The sequence below is a fragment of the Lissotriton vulgaris genome, chromosome 8 (genome assembly GCF_964263255.1).
Source record: "Lissotriton vulgaris chromosome 8, aLisVul1.2, whole genome shotgun sequence".
NCBI classification, from domain to species: Eukaryota; Metazoa; Chordata; class Amphibia; order Caudata; family Salamandridae; genus Lissotriton; species Lissotriton vulgaris.
The window spans coordinates 483,647,470-483,675,282 of NC_141696.1; the positions used below are offsets into that span (position 1 = coordinate 483,647,470).

At 45.2% G+C, this 27,813-nt stretch overlaps 1 protein-coding gene across 2 annotated transcripts in view; it reads right to left on the reverse strand.

The window, feature by feature from the left end:
• GCC2 (GRIP and coiled-coil domain containing 2) overlaps window positions 1-27,813 on the reverse strand; it is a 402,205-nt gene that overhangs the window by 231,959 nt on the left and 142,433 nt on the right. For both annotated transcript variants that reach the window (XM_086934291.1, XM_086934290.1), the window contains exons 8-10: window positions 14,608-14,708; window positions 14,422-14,520; window positions 10,017-10,136 (exon numbers count right to left, since the gene is read on the reverse strand). In XM_086934291.1, the coding sequence (XP_086790417.1) occupies window positions 10,017-10,136; window positions 14,422-14,520; window positions 14,608-14,708 (320 nt within the window). The remainder of the gene's footprint in view (window positions 1-10,016; window positions 10,137-14,421; window positions 14,521-14,607; window positions 14,709-27,813) is intronic.

The following is a 27,813-nucleotide window of genomic DNA, read 5'->3' on the forward strand; positions in this document are numbered from 1 at the left end:
GCTCGGCCGGAAAATAAAACCTGACCAGGGTGGTGCAAGCTTCACCTCATTTCAGAAAACTCAACACATGTTACAACACCAAAAAGGAGACTTTACTTTTGTTTGCTTTTTGACTAGCTTGTATCTCTGAGGGAGTGATAGTTTAGGATGCCTCAACAGGAGTAACTCTTTGCTGAGGCGCATAAGGAGAAACAACTGTGCACACTACAGACACGCGCAATACTGTGCACAAATATACTCCACAAAGGGCATCCAGGCACGCACATCATGCTCACTGAACAGAAGCACTTATTGTCAGTCACACCAGTGGCACACTATAGAAAGTGCAGTGTAATCGTACATCTAAGTTGAGTGGTTTTGAGTGAACGATCGGCTATCGGCTTACCTTGTCTCTCTAAAGGGTGGAGGCAGTGCGCTACAGTTAGATAGGCAACAGACCACGAGTGATCGCCGAAGACTGCCCAACACCGCCGTGTCCTGCTTTGCCCTACCCTTCCCTGGCCCCTGGAGAGAAACACTACAGACTCTACTACGGAGTAGTTTTGGCAATAAGACAATAAAAAAATACCATTGGGCTGTTGGGCAAATAATACTGAAAACTTAATAAGCCTGATGCCAATGCGGCCGTCTTATTTTAAAATTAAATAAATAATGGCCGAAGGCATTGGGCATTAATTACGCCAGTTAGTTGTCTGCTGTGCCAAAAAGGAACTTCACAACATACTTAAAGAAAAAAAACTAAATTTGATGCACTCTCTAGTCTGGCTGCGGTTGTTAATAAGGGTTAGAGTCGACCCCGTCCCACTCCAATGAGAGCAGTGCAGAAGAATGTTGTGTTCAGGTTCTAAACGCCATTAATATAACTAGCGGGCGGTGCTGTGGAAGGATTAGAAAAAAAACTTGCGGCCTCCATTGCTGCCTATTAGGAATGGCCTGCCACGATGCTGTACTAAAGTGGGCGCCTGTTGTGAGGAATAGTAGCCACGGGTGCCAATGATTGTATTGCGCCCATGTTAGGTGTGGCCTGCCGCCATGCTTTACAAAAGCGGGTGCCTGGCGTGCAAAAAAAAAGCTGTGGCTGCTATTGTTTGTATTGCGCCAGTGTTGTTGTTCATAGGAAAGCGGGCGCCGTAGTGAAATATTAAGCATGGCGCCAGGGCGATGAGGAGCAGACAGTTTAAAAGCGTTCCTCTGGGGCGATGAGGAGCAGGCAGCAGAGACTTTAAAAGCCGTCCCCTGCAGGTAAGCATGTACTATGTGTAATAGGGGAGAATCATTTAAAAAAATTGTGCTCAGAGAATGCAAATAAAACACACTGAGTAACACAGTAAAATGGGCAGTCCTTATGGGAGGTTACAAAAGGAGAAAAGGAGGTATTAAGGAGGGACTACTAAGCCTATTCACGAATCAAAAGCAACCATTTAGAAAGGACAGTAACAGGAGCCAATTGAAAAGATGGGCGGAACATGGGGAGAGCTTCAAGTCCATACCTGAATACAGCATGTCTCGAAGAGACAGCGCAAGCGCTGCCTAGGCGTGACCGAAAAAGTAATTTCATTTTTTAAGACTGCTATAAATATATTACTAATTTACTGCTCTATTGCCATTACGTTTTGGGAATTTATTTTTATTATTAATCAATTCAAAACTTATAAATGGTATAAGCAAAAACAGCCATCACGTGTTTAGCAACGTAACGTCCGTTCCTCAGACCTCTGAAAGATGCTAACATGATTTTCTCCAACAAAACAGAACTTTTAAAGATTGTCAATATGCCTATGATATAGCATTGTAGTTCAGTGAAATAGGAGGAAGCAACCTGCACTTGCTGCCAGAATGCGGTTGATGGAAGAAAGACACCAAATTACATCATTTCTTTTATTACTCTCTAAAATAAATAACTATTATGAACATTGTGGAAATAGGTGCCTCCTCTTCTTTTGAAAGTAAAAATATGTTCCCGCTGTGCTTGGAAGGGCACCTTGTCTGGGTTCTGTAGAATTTTCTATACTTTATATATCTGTGAAATTGGATGCTTGGTGCAAGCTTGTTCCTGGTGGAATCTTTTGAAAGTAGTCAGCCCCTATTGTCTCCATGCTGCTAATAAACCAAATGCAGGTAATTGAACCTCTCATTTTTCATTGCATTAAAGGTAGTTTTCCTTTGAATGAATCATTTGATGAAACCTTTGTGAATTTAACTCAGTCAGTCTTCTTTAATGCATCGGAATTCCCACTGATGAGGTGTGGAGACAAACGAAATGGTTACTTACCAATAGGAGTAGTTTTGCAGCTTGAAGAATTTTCTGTATTCACATGCTGTGCATCATTCAGCCATCTAGTGGTTAGATCCAGAATCGTCTATGTTTTTTTTCTTGTATTGGTCGCGGTCAACCACCATTAAGTGCCAGGTACGTCCACTGTGTGACGTCAGATGGTATCCTGGAGGTCGACGTGCGTGGTGGCCATCTTCTGATTCTTAGGTTTTGTAATCCTCAAGATGGTTTTGAAAAATACTGTTGTAGTCCTTTGCTTCCCCATCCGTTTGTTTTCCTTATAGGGGGCCGGGTGGGTTGCATGTGAATCAAGAAAATTCTTCAAGCTGCAAAACTACTCCTACTGGCAACTAACCATTTTGCTTTGCAGCTTGAATCCTTTTCTGAATTCATATGCTGTGTATCAGATTATGTAGCGGTTTCTCCCATGTCTGGGAGGCTGTGGTGAAAGGAAGACCTTGCAAACAGGTGTTGAAGCACCCTTTGTCCAATTTGAGATTCTTTATTTATTTGTATATCCACACAATAATGCTTTGTAAAGGTGTGTGGTGATGCCCATGTTGCTGCTGCGCAAATGGAATCAATGGGTACACTGGCCATAAATGCCAGTGGGATGTATGACGTTAGCACGCATACTATTACCACGCATACCTTTACAACGCGGTATTTACAACGAATACCGTTACAACGCATAGCGCTTTGAGGTGCTGGATAGTGGTAAGTATAATTTTATATTCCAACTCCAGTCCCCGTGGACACTAGGGAAGGTGTTGGATATAAAATTAAACTTATTCCCTATCCTAGAGCGCCCCCCAGCGCAATGCGTTCTAATGGTATGCGTGGTAATGCCTGCGTTGTAATGGTAGTGCGTGGTAAAAAATGCGTGCTAAACGTTGTATACCATGCCAGTGTTGCTCCTTTCTTTCTAGTGGAGTGAGCGGTTAGTTCCTTTTTAGCATTGGCATAACATAACTGGATAGCTTGTAGTATCCATCATGCAATAGTTGCTTTTTGAGACAGCAGATCCTGTGTTGGTATGTGGGTAAGCAACAAACAATGGCTTTGTTTTCCTGATCGGTTCTGTTTTCTGCAAATAATACAGTAAAGCCCCCCTTACATCCAGGGTGTGGAGGCTTTTGTCTGCTTTCGTTTTTGGGTTCTTGAAGAAAACTGGCAGAGAATGTTTTGATTTAAGTGATACTTAGACACCACTTTTGGCAAAAACTGTGGGTTAGACTAAGATTACTTTATCCTTGTGGATTTGTAAGTAGGGTTCTTGTATAGTTAATGCTTGTAGTTCACTTACTCTTCGCATTGATGTTAAAGCAATGAGAAAGACTGTTTTGAGAGTAAAATGTTTGAGGTCTGCTGCATGCATGAGCTCAAAGGGTTTGTCATCATTTGAGAAAGTACTGTATTTAGGCTCCATGTTGGTACAGGAGCAGCTCTTGGTGGAGCTATTCTTTTTGCCCCTTCTAAGAACCTTTTGATGACTGGTCTTGCAATAAAGCTTTTGCACGATATTTCTCTTGTGTATGCCACTATGGCACCAAGGTGCACTTTAAATCTGGAAAAGTTGACGTTACTGTCCAAGAGATAAGTAAGATATGTAATTAGTGTTGTTGTTAGTGTGTGCACCATGTGAAACATCACTTCCATTTTGCTGTATAGCATTTTCTTGTTGACTGTGGCCTTGCTTTTTTCTGAGCTGTAGATTGAGATGCCCAAATTCTATGTATTCAGGCGCCAGGCTGCTAGTTGTAGGGTTGCTGGTTCCGGGTGAAAAATCTGGCCCTGTTGCATTGTCAGCAGGTCTTTTTCAGCTTTGATCCTTACCATTTCGGCTTTGGATAGTTGTAGGAGAGTTGAGTACCAGGTTTGCCTTGGCCAATCAGAAGCAATGAGTATTATATTTGTTCCTGGTTCCTTTCCTTTTTGTAGCACTCTTGCATCAGGAGTATTGGTGGAAAGGCATAAACAAATGTCTGTGACCAATTGAGTGAAAGTGCATTTCCCTTTGACAGGTAGTGTGGAAACCTTAAGGTAAAGCTTTGGCATTTCTTTTTCTGCATTGTTGCAAACAGGTCCAACATTGGTGTTTCCCAGATGTTGAATAGATACTGTACTGTTGTCTGTTTTAACTCCCATTCGTGTCTGCTCAGTTGGTCTGATGTGATGTGGTCTACACCTCGTAGATGTACTGTCTGTACACTGATTTGTTGTGGTATTGCCCAATGCCAGATCTTCTGTGCAAGTTTGTTCAGGGGAAAATACTTTGTTCCACCCTGTTTGTTCAGGTAGAACATTGTAAGTTATATTGTATGTTTGTATTAAGATGTTTTTCCCCTGAATATCTTTCTGGAATGCCTGGAGAGCCAGAAAAACGGTTTTCATTTCCCAAAAATGTATGTGCTTCGTGGAGTCCTGTTCACTCCACTGACCATGATATTTTAGCTGGCTGAGGTGTGCCCCCCAACCATTGAGGGATGCATCCGTGGTGATTGTCACAGATGGAGTTGGGACCCTGAAAGGTCTCGCCTGTGCTATGTTGTTGGATGCCCACCATTGTATCTCTGCTTGCACCCTTTGTGTAACAACCACTAGATCCTCCCAACTTCCTGTGGCTTGTGACCAGCTGTTGATGAGACATATTTTATGGAATGGGCGCATATGTAGGCGAGTGTGAGGGATTAGTGGGATACATGATGCCATCATGCCCATAGTTTTATTACTTTTCTCACTGTCAGAGACTGTCCCTTTTGGTAGAGGGCTGTTTCGTGATGGATAGCTTGTATCCTGGCTTGGGTGGGATAAGCCTTGCCATTTGCCGTATTCAGTCTGGCTCCCAGGAATGTTTTTTTCTTTTTCTGGTGTTGTAGACGATTTTTTGTGGTTTATCGAAAAATCCAGGCATTGTGGCATTTTAACCACTTGGATGCTAGGCGTTTTCCCCCTCCTGTGCTGGAAAATGCCATTTTAGTGGCACCATGACGAGCTCAGCTCGTCATCAGCACACGACACCCGTGGGTGATGACGAGCTGAGCTCGTCATCAGCATCGAAGGGGTTAACTGTATTTTGAACATGATTATGGCATATTTATTTTGTGCTTCCCCTTATTAGCCAATCGTCTAGGAAGGGGCAGACGTGGATCTTCTCTCTTCCTAGGTGTACCGCCACTGCGGCTAAACACTTTGTGAATAACCGTGTAGCAGATTGTATACTGAACGGGAGTACCTTGAATTGGTAGTGTGTTCCATTGCGTAGGATTCTCAGATACTTTCTGTGCCTTTTGTTCACAGAGATATGTAAGTAGGCGTCCTTGAGGTCTATTGTGGCTAGATAATCCCCCTTTTGAATCTGTGGGATTATTTCTTGAAGGGTACACATTTTGAAGTGTTGTGTTAGTTTAAACTTGTTTATAAATCTTAAGTTCATGATTGGCCTTAGGGTCTGATCAAGGAAATATGGTGAGTAGTTTCCTTTGTGCCATTCCAGTTTAGGTGCCATTTCTATTGCCTGTTTTAGATATAGTTCTCTGATCTCTGCGTTTAGCTATGTTTGTTCTGATTTGGATAATTTTCTTATTTTGGGTGGATTTGCAGGTGGTGTCTTTTTGTTAGCTCTATGCAATATCCCTATTGTACCAAATTTAATATCCACATTTCTGTTGTGATCCTTTTCCATTGTCTGTGGAAAAAGGATTTCTTCCCCCCACTGGAGTCTTGTGTGGGTCCTTTTCCGTGACTAAGTCAGTTTGAGCCATTTACTCTTCCTCCAGAGGATTGGCCTCTTCTTCTGCCATTACCTCTACCTTGAAATGGCTGCTTCTACTCTTGTTGCCAGCCTTGGTAGCGAGACTGTTGACCCATTTCTTGGTTTGGGGTCTGTCCCTGAGACTGTTGTGGCATCTTCTGTCCTAGGCCAAAGCTGCCTCTACCTGTGGTCTTTCTGTTAGAGAAGCCTCCTCTTTTAAAAGAACCTCTTTGTTGCAGAGCCCCCATTGGCCTTGCTGTTTAATTGTCCTTTTTAATCTGCAGAAGGGACTCATCCACTTCCTTGCCAAACAGAGCTTCCCCATTAAATGGTCTGTTGATGATTGATGTCTGAACTTCTTGTTTAAATACAGAAATTCTGAGCCAGGTATGCCTTCTGAGTTTGGTTCCTGTGCACATGTGCCTGCTTGCGGTATCTGCTGCATCTAGGGCTGATTTTAGGAAGGTGTTTAGCCACATTTTTCCCTTCTTGGACAATCGATCTTGCCCTTTTCTTGTCCTCAGAGAGTTTGTTCAGCAACTCTTCTATTTCATCACACTGTTGGTGGCCATATCTGTTTAACAGGGCATTTGCGTTGGCAATGCGCCACTGCTTTGCAGCTTCTTTTTCCCTCCTTCTCCCCATCATATCCATCCTCTTACTTTCTTTCTCTGGAGGAGGTCTTGTGTTGGAGACTGCATTTGCTTTCCTTCTGGCTGTGGTATGTATTTTGGGTGCTTTGAAGAGAGCTTATATTTTTTTCCACGCTGGGAGTTACACCTTTGTTTGAAGCTGGTTCTAAAATGGCTTCTTTGCCTTGGTCCTGGATACTTGGCAACATGGGTAGATATTGTGTCCCCTTTGTTGCAGGTGCTAGGGTTTCCAGCAGGAAACATGTGTCCCCCTTTTCTAACTCTAAGGGAATACCAAATTGGTTTGCTGCCCTTTTTAAAAAGTCATTATAGAAAGCAATATCATCTGGGGTTGATGCATTCGAAGGGAAGCTGCAGATCACTTCCTCTGGACTCTCGCAATCGAGATCGTTCCATGTGTCCTCAAAGGTTTCTGAGTTTTCCTATTCCTCCAGTATGTCTCCATATTCCTCGGGATCTTCGCCTCTAGGTTCCGGTGTTGGTGGGGACTCGAAGATACCTTCGTCCTCCCCCTCGGCACCTTCAGCGTCGACATTTTCCGGTTTGGCAGCCGGTGTCCTAGGGATTCGAAAATCCTTTAATGAGGTGTCTTTCTTCAATAAGAGCGTAGCCATTTCCTCCTTGAGTCTTCTCCTTTTCCTTTCGACCTCGAGGGCCCTCTCGGCGTCAGAGGCCGGGGACTTTCTTTTCGGCATCTACGTTAGTCTTGGGGGATGTTGTGCCCTTTTTTGCAGGTTCGATAGCGGCCCTTGGGTTTGGTGCCTTCTGCGTTTTTCCTTCTTTGGTAACCTTTGGATGGGTTCCGTGGGGTTCTTTTGATCCCGGCTGACCCTCGCTCGCCTTCTTGCTCGGCGTCGGGACTGCCTTGGGTGTCCTATGTTCGTGGCCCTTCGGTTCAGACGTATCTTTATGTTTTACCTTCTCCGTCTTTTTTTCGACTCCCTCGATTTCTTTTAGGCGGGATCTTTTCGAAGTCCTTTTCTAGTATTTCTACGTCCGATCCTTCGTGTGTCCAGTCTGCTGGAGCTCCCTGCTCTTCTTCATCGCTAGAGAAACCCAGGTCCCTCATGAAAGGTTTATTCGTTGACTGCGACATTGTGGTGTAATGGGCCTGCCTTTGGTTTTGGCTTGTGTTGAGTGTCTTTGGCAAGAATGCTGCGCAAGCCTCACAGTCCTTGTCCCGTTGATCTTCAGGCAGGCAAAGGTTGCAAATGTCGCGTGGTTCGTGTTGTGAGGATTAGTGGTGGCACTTGGGGCAGAATTTGAAAGAGGTATTCTCCATGACCCCTACCTCGCCACTGGTGTTCAAACGGACGCTCAGCTCCTGCTTCCAGCTACAGCGTCGGTTGATCGATTTTTCTTTGATGATAATCTGCTTTTGAAGTTTTTTCGGGAAAAACAAAGTTTCTTCGGAGCTTCCCGTCTTGCTTTCAGACCCAATGGCAGAAAAAATTATCTGAAGATGGCCACCACGCACGTCAACCTCCAGGATACCATCTGCCGTCGCACAGGGGACGTACCCAGCACCAAATGGTGGTCGAAAGCGACCAAAACAAGGGGGAAAAAAAGAAGACAATTCCAGATTCAACAACTAGATGGCTGGCGGAATGATGCACAGCATGTGAATCCAGAAAAGGATTCACGCTGCAAAATCACAGTTCTCAAATAAGGGTATAAAGGATACTTTCTGAAATGTGCAGTGCCACCCACAGAAAATGTTCCAAGCATGTGACCTACAAAGTATCATATTTTGTCTGTATCCGCTTCAGTCCAATATTAAAAGTAGTAAAGTCTGGCCACTTGGTTGCATTAAGGTTGATGTGGGAGGCTCAGTCCACCCACTGCTATGTGCGCTCTGCAGCTAATTTATTCTGATGGATATTTCCAAATGCAGTTTTCTCACCTTTTGAACACTGTCCAGGCTCCAGACTATACCTTGAAAACTTTATAGTAGTGCACCTGCATGCTAGCAGGTAATACTGTGCGGCTTTGCACCTACCCTGAAGTGACAGAGTAGAGCTGTATATAAGCGCCATCTTGTGCATGGTTATCAGCTCATTTTCCCCCAAGCCTTCTGACACAGATCCAGTGATCTACTCTCAACTCAAATCAATCTAATGATAGCCCAAATACACTCTGAATCTGCTCACCTCAAATGTCTGTTTTTCTAGCAAATATTTTAAGCATAGGATTAGCTCCGTGCCATCCATGCCGAGCTGTAAATTGACAAAAGCCTTTTACCACTCCAGACACAGCATTACAGCTATGGATTGGTAAAATACCATCCAAGTCAACCTGGAATGTATGTAAGCAACCCCTGACATGTGTTTCGCTATTATTATAGCTCTTCAGAGAGGTTTAGCTTGGTCTAGAGACCAGCGAGCACTCAGTATAAATTAACACGATACCGTTACAGCCAGAGTGTTGCACAAAATATACAAAAAAAAGCAGAGAAACGTGGGTAGTTCCCACGTTTAGGTGGAGAACAGCTCTCTGCTTTTTTGGATGATGTAAGTGCCACTCTAACTCTGAAAGGGTATTATTTTAACTTCTACCGGGTTCTCCCTAGTCTCCGAACAAAGCTAAATCTCTTTGAAAAGCTATGATAGCGAAACATGTGTCAGGAGTTGCTTTTTTTCATTCCGGTTTGACTTGCATGGTATTTCATAGCTGTAATACTGTGCCTGGAGTGGTAAAAGACTTTTGTCTTTTTACAACTTGTCTTGGATGGCAAAATACTTTGTCCTTTTCCAACTAGGCATAAGTAGCACTGTGCTAATCCTATGCTTAAAAACATTGCTAGAAAAACAGACATTTGAGGTGAGTACCTAAACTTGGGAACTAACCAGAGTTCTCTGCTCCTTTTTTGCACACATATATACCACTGCTGAAAGGTGGTATATTTCCACCAGGTCACACAAACTACATAGATGAGAAGATATTTCTGTGTTATGGGGATTTAACTTAATAGTGATTTCTAGATAGTAAGACTGTCAGCACTCGCATGTCACAAAGATGCAGAACAGCTACACATGCTTAAACATAATCAAAGAACATACATTTCATTGAAAATGCAATTGACAAAGAAGTTAATTAAATTACACAGAAGGAAATGGTCTAGAAATTAACTTATTTACAAAAGTTGCATGCACAATGGCTGTATTGACTTTATACCTCTGGTGTACTATATATGTATGGATCAGGAGAGCAGGCATACTTACCAAACGTTTTCTATAATTTCTCAAGTACAGCTTTGAAAGGATGTACTTTGTGCAGAGAATCTACATTATGAACAAGTGTGCCCACACTTTGATCAGTTTAAATTGTGCTATACCTGTTGATATGCAGCCTGTAGCTGCTTGGTGAGCTCCTCTATTTGACGTTCACTGTACTCTGCTCGTTCCTTAGCCACATCCAGTAGCTCTGCTTGCTTGTCATACTCAACTAAAAGATTCTGAAGGAGAAAAAGAAAACACATATTTAATTAAAGTTAAAAACTTTTCAAATAAATAACAAACAGTCATAATTCAAGTAGGTTAGAGAATGCAAATTTAACAAAAACATTAAGGTAAGAACGTGGCACTTCCAAGTAAAAAAATACAATACGAGCCAAAATTGCATACTATTTTTCAGTAAAATGGATCGAAAAACAAACTCTACTGCACATATTAGATCAGCTTTATTTAATTTACTTTAAATAAAGAAAACAAAATGATTGTTCAAATATTTATTTCCATATTGGATTTTTTCTGTAGGTTCATGTTTTTAATGTGTACTGTAAAAACACTCCATCAAATGGGGGGGTCACAAGGAAAAGGACTAAGGTTGAATATTTTCCGTAATTAGAAGATTTTAGAAGAATATCTAACCACATAATAAAGCTGCAGAAAGCAGTATAGCTCAAGATATCATCTTTATAATTTCTGGAACAACTCTAAACCTAGACTGAGAGAGTGAAATTAAAGAGCTGCTACTATTTATACCGATCAACATAATTCAAGTAGCCTGACACAAGACAGTGGCCTCACTTTGGCTCGCTAAGCATTTCATAAAGTGGTGAAACTAACTGTAAGACATAGCTAAAATGTAAGAGCCAATTTATCTTGGGGAAGGTGGCTAAAGTAAAAATGTTGGGCTGTGGCATTGCCTCTATGTACACTGAAGAATCGTGTGGAAGGGTAACTAACTTTGTTCATAACATTATTTTTCCATGCCATACAACCTAGAATGAATCAACAGAACGCTGTAAGTTTACAATGATGCTGGTCAGACTCCAGATCTGACAGGCTGAGCTGGAGTCAATATTTCAAGGAAAAAGGTGGAATCTACCAATGTTCTAATGGTTCCTCTCCATTAACTATAAATAACTAAAGTTCACTTTTTGCAAACGTTGCTCTTGAGAAGGGCATTAATCCAGCATCTGGCTACAAGGATCGGGGAGTAAGCAGAGGCTTGTGTTCATACACTAAGCCACACTTAATAAATGTAGGACTGCAATGAGAATCTAAAACGGAAATTCTCATTGAAATAAGAACAGGTTAAACAACGCACAACTCCTGGTTGAGGGATATCTTATTCAACATGTTTCATTTATCTACAATCACATTTTGACCCATGACCACGTTGGTAAAAGGAGCATAGATGTTCTTGTTCAATACTCTGCTAGACCTCGGAACACTGGAAAGGAGTGCTCTCATTTTTTTCATACAAAACATCAGAGTAGTAATGTCTTTGCAGATAAATATCTTGCCCTACAAAGCATACCAAATAGGCATAAGGGAGGCGTTCATGTCCAAGAATGTTATTTTCAATTAACAAAAACTATGAGAATTGTCACATACTGACTATTGTCCCACATACAATAGTGTGTAAGTTGAGCAGGAACTGTACACCCACAAGCGTGTGACAGTGGCGCGCACTACGTTGTATACAGAAACATATCGCTGAAGACACAGCCAGAAATAGAGTCTGCCTAGGCCCCAGCGTGGTGACAACTGTAGTCATGTGTGGTACATCCTGAGGTGAGCATGTGGAGCAACCTGAATGTAATGTGCAAAAGTACAAAGTAGGCATGACAGGTCATAGAAGAAGCCAGAAACATGTTTGATTGAGTGACTGCTTTCCCAATTACAGTTTCTAGTATGGTTTCCCAAATAAATATGGTCTATGGGATGAGATCATAATGGCATTTGACTCCTTTATAGAGAACAGACTTCAACAGGGGGTAATTGCATGACGAATGGGGGTTAAAGCCTCCTGGAGACTAATCAGTCATCCAAAGACTATGTGCAGGTACCATGGGAGGTAAATTTAACCACCGCCACTGCCATGACTTTGTACCAGACACATAGGGTTGAATTTAGATGCTCTACTGATAATATCTCGAAACAAAACAAAGGGATTTCCTGAGGAATTGTCAAATAGGAACAACAATCTCCGAACTGAAAGAGGTTGAAAAAAGGTAATAGTTTATGATAACATACACATATTGCCTGCAGCAACAAAAAGGTGGGAAGCAGACACCTAGTTTAGCTCTCATTTATAGCACCTCTGTTCAAAATGTTCTGCCTCTCTAAGCGGAGGTTAGATGAAACCATACGAAGATGTGTGCAAAGGAAGGAGAGGCAGATCGACAAAGGCTGGCTGGGAGACATTTAAGTAGATGATCAGCAAACAATATAACTTAGATCCTGTGTAATCCTACTGCAGTCTGTAGGGAACAATGAAAATGTGACCTCCCAGTGCAGAAAAACAGGATAGGGAGCAGCAGTTGTGGAGTGCACAAGCTTTTAGGGGAGGGAGAGAAATAATTGTTGATCGGTAGCAACTTGATAGTTAAAGATCTTTTTTCAACGTTTCTGATACTTCCTTCTCTGACTGCAAATTTGCTTTGCCAAGCACATTTAGAAATGTGATTATCTATGGGATACTTGTGTCTGTCAGATTATTATAGCAAAGCTCCTGCAGTTTGAAAATCTTTTGCAGGATGGTTAGTGAAGACAAAGTGACATGGCTGTCTTAGCTTACACTGTACACTGCAGAGTTGGGAATATTTGAGGACTGTTCCTGTACCAGATTTAATCAAAGTGTCCGTAATCTGGAAGGATTGTGTAAAGGGCTTACTGGGGTGAAGTACGTCTTTGCCGTCACTGTTCCTGCTTTACATAACATATTCTTATAATCTTGGCCCAATTAAGCAGGGCCCATTGTAGGCCGGGCTCCAGGATGGCAGCAGTAACGCTACAACCACCGTGGTTAGGCTCAGTGAGCCCAACAGCCCTATGAACTGGGTTCTGACACCCCTGGTAGAGGCCAAAGTAGAATCCGCAACGAAAATGGGGCTGACAGAGAACACCATGGACATTCAAGGGTATTAGGAGAAATACACATCACAAACAACCCTCAGATTGATTTATATGAATAAGGAAATATGCAGAAGTACCATCAGATAGTGGCATTTGAAAAGAGTTGAGCAACAAGAGAAGTGCAAGATGTAAAGTTAAAGGAGGAATCCAGACTAATCTTTAGGGCTTACTTTCAGCGATGCAATCATGTACATGGGAGAGTCAGAGGTTCTTCAGTGCGAAACTTTTCTAAAGAGTCTATCATTAGGGCAGAATATTCAGTATTGCAAGTGCAGTGTCAGAGAATATATTTATTTATTAGAAGGCAGCGAGATTGGATTTATTTTGCAGAAACAAGAACTAGAACCAGGGGCATATTTTCACTCAGGGAAATCCTCAGGTCAATGTCAACTGGTAATACCACTACTTTGGAGTGTGCCATTGCGTTAAATCAGCTTGAAACAAACCTGGCAGTTAGGTTGGAAATTAACCCATATGCTAGGCTACAGGAGTACCTCGGGATTAATCCCAATTCTAGAATGGATGAACACTTTAGATTCATGCCACATTTTAAGGCATGGTCAACACTTTGGTACACATGGCAGTAGTCTCATTGTTAGACAGAGTTCTTCCATGGGTTATCTGTTAAAGTCAGATAAATTAGACTAGGGGCTGGTTTAAAGATGGGTCTACTAACTTTCTGCTACCAAGCAAAGAACTCCCAGAATTATCAAGAAGAAAAGATTCAGAAAACATTTTGTCTGTGTCAAAAGTCTGATAGCACAAGCAAGCTATTAACTTGCTGCCCAAAAAGGAATCACCAATGAAATAGGACTGCACTGGTTGGTTATCATTCAAGCATGACAAACATAACCTATGTTTCATAATCTCACAGATGTGAGCGATAAGATATAAATTCCTTAAAGTTGGGGTTGTTACATGGGAATCAGCAGGAAACTCCTAACCTCTAGAGACACTGAGGCAATCAAGAATACAAAGCATTGATGAATGAGGCTTGCACAGGCTGTTTAAATTCGTGCATGATCCTATGAGCAAAGAGCAAGAACAGAAGCAATAAAAAGCACAAGATTGTGCATTGGGGTACTGCCTACTCAATGAATGGGCAATGAAGCATGTGCATCTAGGCCTTTCTATATTGTTTAGTTTTGTCTTGCGCCAAAAGCCTTTCAATCTTTTTCTATAGGGAGCTCCTTTAGCCTGCAAGAAGAATGCGTGAAATATAGGAAGGCAATCTTTATTGATTCTATGGCAGTTACATATATTGAATAGACAATGACAAAGAAATGAACCACTTTTTGCCAGCACTGGTAAGAGTGTAAAAGACTACCATTTTGCAGTCACCCAGATAATACTTTTAATGTCTGTCGATCTTACTTTATAGCTTTCTGCTCCTTGAATAAGCTCCTTTAAGGATGTAGACAGCTGGCTTTTCTCGTTTTTCACTGACTCTAAGTCTTCTTTGAGAGCGTGAACCTATTTTTAAAAAAGCATAGGAAACTGATGTGAGAATAGTTATATTATGCAGTGAAAGAAAAAAAGTTGACTGTAGCCTAGCTTTACCTCCTTTCTGCTGGAATCCAATTCTTTTTTTGCTTTAACAGCAACTCCTTTAAACTTATTCAACTTTTCTTCCTTCTCTTTAGATATCTTTTCCAAATTTACTATTAAAAAAGGAACAAGAAATGTACACATTTACAACACAAACAAAAACCATAAACCATCTTTAAAGAATCCGCCACATATGCAGAAAATACCTTCTATGGAAATGAAACACTGCAATTCATTTTACTTCTTTCAACAATTATTATAAACTCATCAAAATACAACACACCAACCATCTATGGAGGATGCTTCAAGACGGAAAGGCAAGTCTAGGCAATAAACGTAAAATTTCCGATTCATTATGCAGTGTATAATAATAACTATTACACTGAAAAGGAATACTATATCAACCACCTATATGAAAACGTTGATAAGATAAGAGCTAAATGTCTAAGCAGGCTTGCTGTAAGATTAAAGGACTGTACTAGAACATAGCAGTTTTGGTATATTGATACAGGCATGCACACCAACACCCTCACATTAAACAAGCATTTGCAATGCAATAGGTCTCGTATTAGGAAAGTTTGAGCTATTGGTTTTGTAAATGACAATTTTTCTATTTATGTTTTGTTTTTGAAAATAGCTAAATTAATAGCTTTGTCATTTACAATGTCAATAGTTATAACTTCCGCAAATGTGACACCTATAGCATTTGTAATGCAACATGTTTTGTATTTACGTGACTTAGATGTATTGATATTACAAATAACAATGGCTTTTAATTTTTTTAAATAATTAATACTTAAATAAAAGTGATTGTAATTTATAATGGCAATAGCTTAAACTTTTGCAAATAACTTTTGTGAAGATTATGTTCAGTGACGAAAATCCAAGAACAGAAGTGAAATATTAACATCTTTTTCTGACATTTGTAATAAAGCTTGAAACATTGAGAGAACATATTTGAACCAGAGATGCTGTGCTGGTGCTGAGTGATGCTGTGGTTGCGCTGAGTGATGCTGTGGTTGCGCTGAGTGATGCTGTGGTTGAGCTGAGTGATGCTGTGGTTGAGCTGAGTGATGCTGTGGTTGCGCTGAGTGATGCTGTAGTTGCGCTGAGTGATGCTGTGGTTGCACTGAGTGATGCTGTGGTTGCGCTGAGTGATGCTGTGGTTGCGCTGAGTGATGCTGTGGTTGAGCCGAGTGGTGCTGTGGTGGTGCTGAGTGGTGCTGTGGTGGTGCTGAGTGTTGCTGTGGTGGTGCTGAGTGATGCTGTGGTGGTGCTGAGTGATGCTGTGGTGGTGCTGAGTGATGCTGTGGTGGTGCTGAGTGATGTTGTGGTGGTGCTGAGTGATGCTGTGGTGGTGCTGAGTGGTGCTGAGTGGTGCTGTGGTGGTGCTGAGTGATGCTGTGGTGGTGCTGAGTGATGCTGTGGTGGTGCTGAGTGGTGATGTGGTGGTGCTGAGTGGTGCTGTGGTGGTGCTGAGTGGTGGTGCTGAGTGGTGCTGTGGTAGTGCTGAGTGATAATGTGGTGTTGCTGAGCTATAATGTGTTGGTGCCGAGTTGTGCTGTGGTGGTGCTGAGTGATGCTGTGGTAGCGCTGAGTGATGCTGTGGTAGCGCTGAGTGGTGCTGTGGTGGTGCTGAGTGGTGCTGACTGATAATGTGGTGGTGCTGAGTGATGCTGTGGTGGTGCTGAGTGATGCTGTTGTGGTGCTGAGTGGTGCGGAGTGGTTGCGAGTGATGCTGGGGTGGCGCTGAATGGTGCTGTGGTGGTGCTGAGTGGTGGTGCTGAGTGATGCTGTGGTGGTGCTGAGTGATGCTGTGCTGGTGCTGAGTTATGCTGTGGTGGTGCTGAGTTATGCTGTGGTGGTGCTGAGTGGTGCTGTGGTAGTGCTGTGGTGGTGCTGAGTGGTGCTGTGGTAGTGCTGTGGTGGTGCTGAGTGGTGCTGTGGTGGTGCTGAGTGGTGCTGTGGTGGTGCTGAGTGGTGCTGTGGTGGTGCTGAGTGGTGCTGTGGTGGTACTGAGTGGTGCTGTGGTGGTGCTGAGTGGTGCTGTGGTGGTGCTGAATGGTGCTGTGGTGGTGCTGAGTGATAATTTGGTGGTACTGAGTGATAATTTGGTGGTGCTGAGTTGTGCTGTGGTGGTGCTGAGTGGTGCTGTGGTGGTGCTGAGTGGTTCTGTGGTGGTGCTGAGTGATGCTGTGGTGGTGCTGAGAGATGCTGTGGTGGTGCTGAGTGATAATGTGGTGGTGCCGAGTGATAATGTGGTGGTGCCGAGTGATAATGTGGTGGTGCTGAGTGATAATGTGGTGGTGCTGAGTGATAATGTGGTGGTGCTGAGTGGTGCTGTGGTGGTGCTGAGTGGTGCTGTGGTGGTGCCGAGTGATGCTGTGGTGGTGCTGAGTGATAATGTGGTGGTGCTGAGTGATAATGTGGTGGTGCTGAGTGATAATGTGGTGGTGCTGAGTAATAATGTGGTGGTGCTGAGTGATAATGTGGTGGTGCTGAGTGGTGCTGTGGTGGTGCTAAGTGATAATGTGGTGTTGCTGAGTGATAATGTGGTGGTGCTGAGTGATAATGTGGTGGTGCTGAGTGATAATGTGGTGGTGCTGAGTGATAATGTGGTGGTGCTGAGTGATAATGTGGTGGTGCTGAGTGGTGCTGTGGTGGTGCTGAGTGGTGCTGTGGTGGTGCTGAGTGGTGCTGTGGTGGTGCTGAGTGGTGCTGTGGTGGTGCTGAGTGATAATGTGGTGGTGCTGAGTGATAATGTGGTGGTGCTGAGTGATAATGTGGTGGTGCTGAGTGATAATGTGGTGGTGCGGAGTGATAATGTGGTGGTGCAGAGTGATAATGTGGTGGTGCAGAGTGATAATGTGGTGGTGCGGAGTGATAATGTGGTGGTGCTGAGTGATAATGTGGTGGTGCTGAGTGATAATGTGGTGGTGCTGAGTGATAATGTGGTGGTGCTGAGTGGTGCTGTGGTGGTGCTGAGTGATGCTGTGGTGGGGCTGAGTGGTGTTGTGGTGGTGCTAAGTGATAATGTGGTGTTGCTGAGTTATAATGTGGTGGTGCTGAGTGATGCTGGGGTAGCGCTGAGGGATGATGTGGTGATGCCGAGTGGTGCTGTGGTGGTGCTGAGTGATGCTGGGGTGGCGCTGGGTGGTGCTGTGGTGGTGTGGTGGTGCTGGGTGGTGCTGGGTGGCGCTGAGTGATGCTGGGGTGGCGCTGAGTGATGCTGGGGTGGCGCTGAGTGATGCAGGGGTTGCGCTGAGTGATGCAGGGGTTGCGCTGAGTGATGCAGGGGTTGCGCTGAGTGATGCAGGGGTTGCGCTGAGTGATGCAGGGGTTGCGCTGAGTGATGCAGGGGTTGTGCGGAGTGATGCTGGGGTTGCGCTGAGTGATGCTGGGGTTGCGCTGAGTGATGCTGGGGTTGCGCTGAGTGATGCTGGGGTTGCGCTGAGTGATGCTGGGGTTGCGCTGAGTGATGCTGGGGTTGCAAGGGAAAAACGAGTCAAACAGAGGCCAGAAAAACAAGGGAAAAACGAGTCTAACAGGGCAGGAGGGCACAAAAAACGAGTCTGACAGGGGCAGAAGGGCACAAAAAACGAGTCTACTAGGGGCAGAAGGGCAAAAAAACCGCTATGAATAAATTTAAGGTGCAAGCACATAAGGCAGGATGTACAGGAAACGCAGAAATATACAGTAAAGTGACGAAGAGGAGGACGGGGAGGGTCCCCAGAGAAGGACAGGGGAGAAGAGGCGCATGAAAGTGGACTCAGCTCGCCAAAGGGAAAGTAATTTGCATCTTTCTCAGATTACTGCTGCCGAGGCAGCCTGAGCTCCCAGAGTGAAAAGTGGGTCAATGGAGATTGTGAGGAATGCAATCCAATGGACGGGGGCGCAGGCGGGAGAGTGAAGGGGCGGGTCGAGAGACGGAGTCAGTCATAGGTGGAGAGAGGCAGAGATACAATAACAGATACGGACGTCCAAAAAGGGTGAATGAAGTACAAGCTGCGGCCAAGAATAAACGCCTCGTTCCTAGTGGTACTGTAAAATCGAGATCCGACTGACTGCGTAAAAACGAGTAATATAATGTGGTACTATTGAATGTTTTCATCCATTATAAGGTGCAAAACTCGAAATTTGCTTTATAAGTCAATTATAATTTTAGGCTCAAGGACTGGAAGGTGAACAGGGCTCAAAGAAGCAGAGTATATTGGGGGGAAAAGTAAAGAGGCTGCCTGGGATTGGTATCAGGAGGGAGGAAGGGGGATAAAAGAACCCTAGGGCGAGAACAGCGTGACCTAAGGGAGCTCGAGCACTGGGCTTACGGTGGAGATTATCAGATAAGGGTCTCCTTTTTCACTTATTAGACTAACTTCCCAAAACTTCTTTTGTACTTTCCCTTAGCCAACATTACCGTTCTGAAGTTACTGCAGAAAACGATAGAATACTTTACAAAAGTTTCTTAATAAAAAAAGCAAAAGGAATAAGATAGAAAACAGGAGGAAAGGAGAGCGCCCAAGAAAGTATTCATGCGAGTTACAGGGACATCCGTGGGCAGTGAATAATTAGGGGAGCAGTAGCCTTTGATGTGCCGGCCAGGCAGCGCTGGGAGGGGGGCTGGGCACGAAAGAGTCACGGCCTGGCGGCCGTGAAGTGTGAAGCAGTGGGCGGGGAAGCAGATCCCTTTGAAGCTCTCAGAGGCAGAAGCAAATGTTAAGGGGAGGAGAAATGCTGCTGGAAGGCTCGGGCAAGCTCGTGCATGAGGATGTGCACTTCTACAAATCCGCTGGTTTAGCTTTTTGGTTTGACCCCAAAAGGTCTCTCTACGAGACCTAAAAAAAAAGACAGCATATCTAGCAGTTCACATGTACACACAATAGAGGTCAAAATAATTTTTTACTGGACGAATATCACTTGGTATCAACTGCAAAGAAGCATCAAACTAACAGTAATAACGTTTGACAGTTTCCACAACTGCACCCATCAATATTGTAGGGAAACTGTGAGGAAAACCGACATCGTACTCTGCCTTCTCTCTAGGAGTCAGGTAATGTAAAAACACAAGTATGGGTGGGTGAGTGAGTGAGTGAGTGAATGAATGTGTCAGTGACTGTATATCTGAGTGAGAATGTGTTAGTAGATATATGAGTGAGTAAGTAGGTATATGTAACTGTATGGTTGAGTAAGTGGATGTATGATTGACTATGGGTGAGAGATTGGTTCTGTGAGTAGCTCTATGGGTGACTGACAGTGTATGAGTGGCTGTATGGGTGTATGAGTGGATCCATCACTGGCTGTATTAGTGAGTGGGTGGGTGGGTGTATGAGTGGCTGTATGTGTGAATGAGTGGATTTATGTGTAGATCTATGAATCAGTGAGTGGGTGTGCAAGTATTAGTATGGGTCTGAGATTCGGTTTGAAAGGTTCCATGGGGGTGTGATGGGTGCGTTAGTGATTTTGTGGATGATGTCAAGAGTGATGTTTTCAGTGCTGTCACTGACCAAGTCAAGAATAATGTAACATGTGAGGTCATAAGCAGTGCATTGCCGGGGTGCAAGTTACAGTTAGCTCAGCTGAATTTCACTGGTTTTGTAAGAGTGAAACCTGAGGCTAACTAGAACGTTTGTGTAACCTTTGTTTTATTTCTGTGAATTTCTACCACAGTGGGATTGCTGAGAGGTTTTTGTGGCCACGCCCCTTTCTCCACCACTCTGCAAAAGTGCCTCCTTGTGAACTACTAGTTGGGGGATGAAGTCCCATTGGCTCTTCAGGGGCCTTGGGGGCCAACTACCCCTCCGGTTACCTCCAGTAAGTCCCACACAGCCTGATTGCGGAGAGGACTTCCGAGGTTAGGCCCTCTTTCTCCGCCACTCTGCAAACGTGCCTCCTGGCGAACTACTGGTTGGGGGGAAGAAGTCCAATTTAGTCCTGAGGCCCTCAGGAGTAAAGTGGAAATTATTCCCCAACCAGGAGCACACCAGAAGGTGCGCTTGCAGAGTGGAGGAAAAAGGTGGCGGAGCCTCTAGCAAGCTGCCGAGTTTTTAGGGAAGGGGGGGCGTGCGGACCTCTATTCCCTGGGCTGTTTTGGACTCCGAGGACCTCACCCTCCACGGCCAGTTCTTTATTAAATGGTGATGGGGCTGTGTGCCCCCCCCCCCCCCCCTCCATGGGCCGATTTTGGCCGCAGGAATCTCATCCCCCTGTGGCCCGACCATTTATTCATTTTTAAAGGTAGGGGAGGCCATGGGGCCCTCCTCCCAGGATTATTTCGGCCCCGGGGACCCCATACCCCAGGGCCTGCCTCCCCTTTTAAAATAAGGAAGGTGGACCACGCAGCCCCATCCCAGAACGATTTTCAGCCAGGGGACCCCATTCCCCAGGGCCCAGCTTGTAGTGTAGCATGTTTGCGGGTAGGGAAAGAGCTGAAAACTCAGCTTTCAACAAGTGAAAGCATTTTGACGGCTCCTGCTTCCTGGAAGCGTAGTGTTTGCTTTTGCTTGGCGGGACCCGTCGCAAAAGCAAACAGCTATCTCCCGAGGGTGGGCACCTCAGGAGATGAAAGGTGCCAGCCCTGGGGGTACCAGTCACCTGGGCAATATTGCCCCTCCCTCCCCCGGTTCTTTGTGCTGCACGTGCCAGCCCCAGGGCCGTATATTGCCCAAGAGGGGAGCCGCGCAGCCCCCCCCCTTTTTTTTTAAAGAAATCGCAATTGGCACCGGGGAGGTGGTGTCAAACATTTTAAATGTGATCTAATACAGTATTTAGATACTATACCTATAAATGGATTAAATGCAGTTAAAATAAACACTGTAAGGTGGCAGTGGAATGTTAAACAATAGGATTATGAGTAGTGCAGTGGCGGACTGTCCCTCAGCCACACCGCCAAACCCACGTGTGAACCGCCCACCGTATTATGACTTTTTTAGTCCAGTGCGGCTTGACATATGTGGGCAGAACATCTAGAAAAATAAAAACTAGAATTATCGAACATAAAAGTATGATACGCACGAAAAACAGCAACTCAAGCCTAGCTGCCCATTGGATAAACATGTGTCATACCATTCCACAACTCAGATTTATCATCTTAGAAAAAATACCAACACATACCAACAAGGATTTTCACACATTACTAGCACGCAGGGAAACTTTTTGGATTAAATATCTCGGAACAATCATCCCGAAATTTCTGAATGACCATTATGAAATGATATGTTTTCTTTAGATTATTACACAAGCTTATGTGCTAGTGTATTGTTTGGCTGATTGTACATCTGTCTCTGCACCCACTGTCAATAATCTCATACCTATACACATTTCTTAAACATCTGTAACTTTTAGACAGGTACTTTGACTTTTTAACATTACAGACTTTCTTTTATTTTTTGAGTTTATTCACACGTGTTCGTCATTCAACTCGGGTCAGCACGCATTTTATTTTGTTCAGTGAGCGCAGGCATATCCTAGACACACTTGTGATTAGTGTGTCAAAAAAGTTATGACGCGCTTGAATTCTCCTTTTCTCCTCCGGCACAGCCAGGGTATATTTAAATCGAGCTGGATGCTCTTGCGTCCTAAGGTCAGCACGGGGTCATGTGATGCTGAACGTTGCACTCGACAAACGACGGTGAGTGTAGAAGATTGCATTTGCACTTTTTCAGTATCCCTCTGGCATCAAGAGTGCCTTTAGTATTAGTATCATTCCCTTTTTTGCAGGCTTAACCGAGAAGTACACTTCACGGGTAAGAATTTGATTCTGAGTCACATGGGGTTATGAGCGCGTTGCCCGGTAGTCCTATCGGTGGACTTAGAGAAGGCTTTTGACAGCCTGGAATGGGACTACCTGAGCACTGTGTTACGAAGGTTCGGCCTTGGCGGGGGTTTCATCAGATGGACCACGGTCCTGTATGCCTCTGCATCGGCCAGGGTTCGGGCGGGCCCGCTGATCTCCTCACAATACCCGGTGGAGAGAGGCACGAGACAGGGTTGTTCGTTATCCCCGCTTCTCTTTGCGCTGGCGGTGGAGCCACTCGCGCTGCACCTCCGATCGGGAGCCCATTATAATGGCTTGTGGACACCTTCGGGCCCACACTACATTTCGCTGTATGCCGACGACCTGTTGCTCTTCCTTGAGGACCCGATTGCAGCCCTGCATGGAGCTGCGACGGCGCTCACGACGTTTGGGGAGGTCTCGGGCCTCCGGGTGAATTGGGCTAAGACCTGTCTTTTCCCGGTTCGCAAAGGCACCCCTAGCCCTGCTCTCAGTAGAGAGATTAGATGGGAACCTGACTGCTTTAAGTACCTGGGGGTGTACGTCTACCATGAACCATCTGACCTCCTGGATGGGAACATTGCCCGCGGCACCCGAGCACTACGGGGCAGTATGGACTTCTGGGCTACACTACCGCTCTCGGTGGCAGGGCGGATCGCTCTGCTCAAAATGGTGGCGCTTCCCCGGTTGCTGTATTATTTCCGGGCGCTACCGGTCTGGGTCCCACCTGCCAAGTTTAGACTATTACGATCAATGATAGTCGGATTCCTCTGGGGCTCGGGCCGCCGAAGGGTGGCCCTCAGGACCCTGATGAGGCCGAAAGCCGAGGGTGGGCTTGCGGTGCCGGACTTTGAGAAGAACTACTTAGCGGCGCAGCTCCAGACCTTCACCCAGGAGATCGCCCGAGAATTCCGGGGCCCAGAAGACAGGAGAGGTACGGGTATGGCCAGGCATGTTCTCTCCTTCATAGCGCTGCGACAACGTTTGGCCTTACAGGACTTGTCGCTAGAGGAGAAGACCATTCGCCTATGTTGGAACCGAGCTCACGCCCGGGGCCACCTGAGAATACCGTATGCGCCCGAAATACCTTTGGGGATGCTGACGGCCTTGCCCCATGGCGGTGATTGGTCACGGTTGGCAAACTGGGAGGACGCAGGCTTACAATTGGTAGGTGACCTCTACGAGGACGGGGCGCTCTTGCCCTTTCAGGAGCTCATTGATCGCTTCGAGGTTCCTCGCGGCGACTTTCTATTGCACTCGGCCCTGGTCCGAGCGATCCAGGCGCACTGGAAATGCGGGCAAGAGGAACCCCCTATATCTCCGGTGTGCCAATACGTCATGATGTCTGCGGGTACGGTGAAGGCGGTCACTTGCCTCTACGGTAGACTGATCAATGAGGGGCTGGCCCCCCTCACTACTCTGAGAACCCGTTGGGAGGAGGACATAGGCAAGGAGATCCCGGAGACGACCTGGTCCCAACTGGTGCGGCGAGCCTGGAAGGGCACACGCCACGCCCGCTTTCAATTGGTCCACTACTACGTACTCCATAGGGCATATCTGACCCCGGCGAAAATCCAACTATATTTTGCTACGGGCTCGGCGGACTGCCCCAGATGCCCGGCGCCGGAGGCAGACCTTCTCCACATGTTGTGGTCCTGCCCGGGATTGTCCTCCTACTGGATGGAAGTGGGGAAGACCCTGGAGGAGGTGACAGGGAGATCCTTATCGGTTGATGCGGCAGTGGGACTCCTACACTGGTTTCCACATACCCCCAAAAACAAAATTACCAGCAAATTCATCGATTTGGGGCTTCTCCTTGCTAAACGAGAGGTGACCAGGAACTGGAAGGCACGGGCTGGTCCGACGGGGAGCCGGTGGCACAGCGAACTCTTGAAGTGGGCAGCGGGGGAAAGCACACTGAGATACCAGCTAGCTAGGAGGCAGCATAACGAGAAGGCACAGGAGGCAGCGCTAGAATGGGAGACATTAGTACAGGCCCTCAGGGATTATTGCGCCCCCAGCGACTCCGAAAGTGAGGAAGCAGCTCGCCCCGAGTCCCGATAGACGATTGCACTTTACAGCTCTGTTACTTTCCTCATGGGTCCTCTCACAGATCCTAATGCGGTTGTTACCGTGCACTGATGGCGGGGTTGGGTAGGGGTTAATTTGGTTCATAGTGTTTTGAGGGTGGGGTTTTTTTTCTGGGTTTTGTAGGCTTGTTTGGAAAAGCAGATGACGGACAGTGGATCATCCGGACCAGCTTCGCCTTCCTGCAGAGCCCCCATTGAATTTCGCCGCCCGACCGTACGGTTGTGGGCTGAATGGCTGTGTAAGGGTACACACTGCTGGGGGACGGAGGGTTGCATTTCATTGATTTTGTTTGATCTATAATGCTGGTCGAATATGTAACGATTTACTGATTCCTGCAATAACAATATATTTAAAAAAAAAAAAAAAAAAAAAATGGGGTTATAAGCGCGTTCGCGCGCTTTACCGTACACTTCAGCTGACCTGTGCTTTTCACATTGGTCTTACAGTTGTTATACATCGCTCGAATTTTTCAACGGTAAGATTCACATTTGAAACGCGATGCGTACTTCTTGTTTATCCACGATACCTCTCCCGATTCGCATTTCAATCACATATACTTTGTCTTAGGGCTGTCTTGAACCTTTAGAATCGTCAAGATTCACATTTGAAATACGATGCACACTGTTTGTTTATTCGTGAAACATCACTCGGTTTTCTTTTCCATCACACACAATTTCACTTTGGCTTTTCTGAATCTTGATGCTTGGGGAGCACGCATGCGTTTTTTTTATTGAGGTGTGGCACTTTTGATTATGTCTGAGTCACTGAGTTACGCTTTCGTTACTAGACACTCAAAGGGTGATCTCGATGAAAGTTGCACACTCCATTCCACAGTGGATGCAGAAACAGATAGCTAGAACTTTATATGATGTTGTTGTTGCTTATTCTGACACCCACTTAATTTTCATTCCGGCAGGCGGCAATTGAAGACTAAGTCATAGAATGTGATTAAACGCTTAAGACTTTCCCCTGATGAAGTGTTTCTGTCCCCGAAATGCATTGGGTTATTCCGTGATATTATATTTATATATTTTGGAAAAATCTGACTTTATGTTTTAAATGTACAAGGATTGTACGATCAGATTTAATGGATGTTACATTTACTGTCTGCATATTTAATTTGTTCTTGATGCAATTGTTTGAAATTTCAAACATTTTAGATTTCTCCAGTGGTGCAGTGTGGGCCCTGGTCCTTAGTTTGCAAAAGTTAGCCTTCTGGCCTTCCTTAATGATGCACTTTGAGAAGCTCCTTCCTTATGCTTCACATGCTGTTTATCAATTGAACATCAGTATTTATCCTGGGCTCAGCGGATATCCTAGTTAATGCTATTTAATGATGGAAATTGCACTAGGGGAACTGAGAACCTGGTAATTGTTCCCGATTAGCATAAAAGGCACAGCAAATACTGTTTGAATGTGATGCGAACAACGGTTTTAAATTAAATCATTTAAAAAAAGGAATGTTCTCTTCATCCTGCATCTGCCATCTCCGTTTGTGTTCCATTCTTTTAAAAATACAATCTTTTTTCAAGGTGCTTGCTTTAATTTGGGAGGGCAAAGCATATTGCATAACTTGAGCCAGTGGCTGCAGGTGGGGCCCACTGGCACTCATTTTTTGGGACAGGTCCTTATTTTTCCTCAATCGACTTTTATCCAGAAAAAAAACAGCGAAAAGCATAAAAGGGAGAAAAGGAGGAGGTAACAAAAGATGGAAAAAACTGTAAAAGGGGGAATAAAAACAAACCTGGAAGAGTGAAATAAACAGGCAGGAAGTAAGTGGCTGGTGGTGGATTAAAGAGGCATGATAGGCAATCACGACGAGGCAGCCTTGCTGCTCTGCACTTAACCTCGACAGGTCCGTCCATGAGCTTTTGAGCAAAACATTTAGCCCTGGTACTGATTCTTTTACAAACTAAGCACTGGCAAAAAGTGAGCACCATCTATTCTTGGAACTGGACAAGCAAAAAAAAAAAATTCTCTCTAGATTTACCCGATTGGAAGCAGTCTCATTTCAAAAACGTCTAGTAGTGGTGTTATCTTCATAGGCACCATTGCCTGCAGTGAAGAAGTGTTCCACAATTACACTTTTGTTTCAGTTTCTCTGCTACCAGGCATGTATTTAAAAGCACTTCAGTGTTTTAGCCTTTTGGCAATTCTTCTACAGCCCTGGTAGTATGAAAAACTTGCATTTGAAAGTGTTCTGAATAAGACACAGGAGGAGCCATCCTTACCCAGCACTGGGGATGAAATTCATGTGGGAAACTGAGAGGCCCCTCAGACATTCTTACTCTTTTGATACAACACATGAGTGCACACCAACATACAAAGAAAAGTGTGTGTGTCTGTCTGTCTGTGATTCTCTCTCTCTCTCTCTTAGGCAGAAGCATGCTACACGTGCACACAAACACATGCTAAGGGAAATGAACCTACGCAGAGAACAGATGCAGCACTTCACTTTGGTTCTCTCTCCAAAACTTAGACATTGAGAAAATCTAGAATCTTTTCGAGCTCCGCACATAGTTCAAAATGCACGGTTACATTTTGAGGTCGAGGACTCCATCGCACTGCTCTAAGCAGTGTGGGCGGAGCCCGAAGATTTAATGTTTCTTAGAGGGGGCTTGGAACCGCCCCTCTTCTCCATTGGCTGGCCTCGTAAATGCTGGCCAGCCATTGGAGGAGAGAGGTGTCACTCCCTTTAAGCCCCGTCTTTTTCAGATTTGGGGGCATGTTTTTTAGGTTATTTCTATCTGTGACGTCATCCGTCACTCACCAAAAAACACGCTCCCGATTCCGAAAATTTCGGAGCTTTGCCTGAGCCATTTCTGCCCGACCGCGTCCAATGCACAGACCCTTCTTCACCTGGCACCTCGCTCTGAAGTACCTGTCACACCCTGTAAGCGGAGGGAGGTTCAAGAACCAACAAGTGTGCGTGTCCTTCCATCCCCATGCCCTGTATGTCTAACAAGGAGTACTCCTTTGTATCGTATGTCATTCGCCCCCCTCATGGGGCGTTGCTTATCCGAGCAACAGCGACTTCCCCCACCCCCCTCCGCCCCATAGGTCCGGCCTGTTACACACAGAAGCATTGCCCCGGTCACCCTGCCTGTTCTCTGCCTGTCGGCGCACTCGCTGCTCCGCTGCCTGTCCCTCGCTCAGGTCTGCCTTCCACACTCGCTCTAGAGCGCCTGTCGCACCTTCTCTCCCTCCTTCCACGCTCTCACTGCAGCCCTCCATGCCCACGCCTCATAGTTGCAGGCTGGCGCAGCTCGGCTGTCGTCATGTGCAGCCTCGCCCCGACTCAGCCCAGCTTCCAGTGGAGGCCCGGCTCTCTGGGGATGGGGTGGCCTGCCGCACTGCTT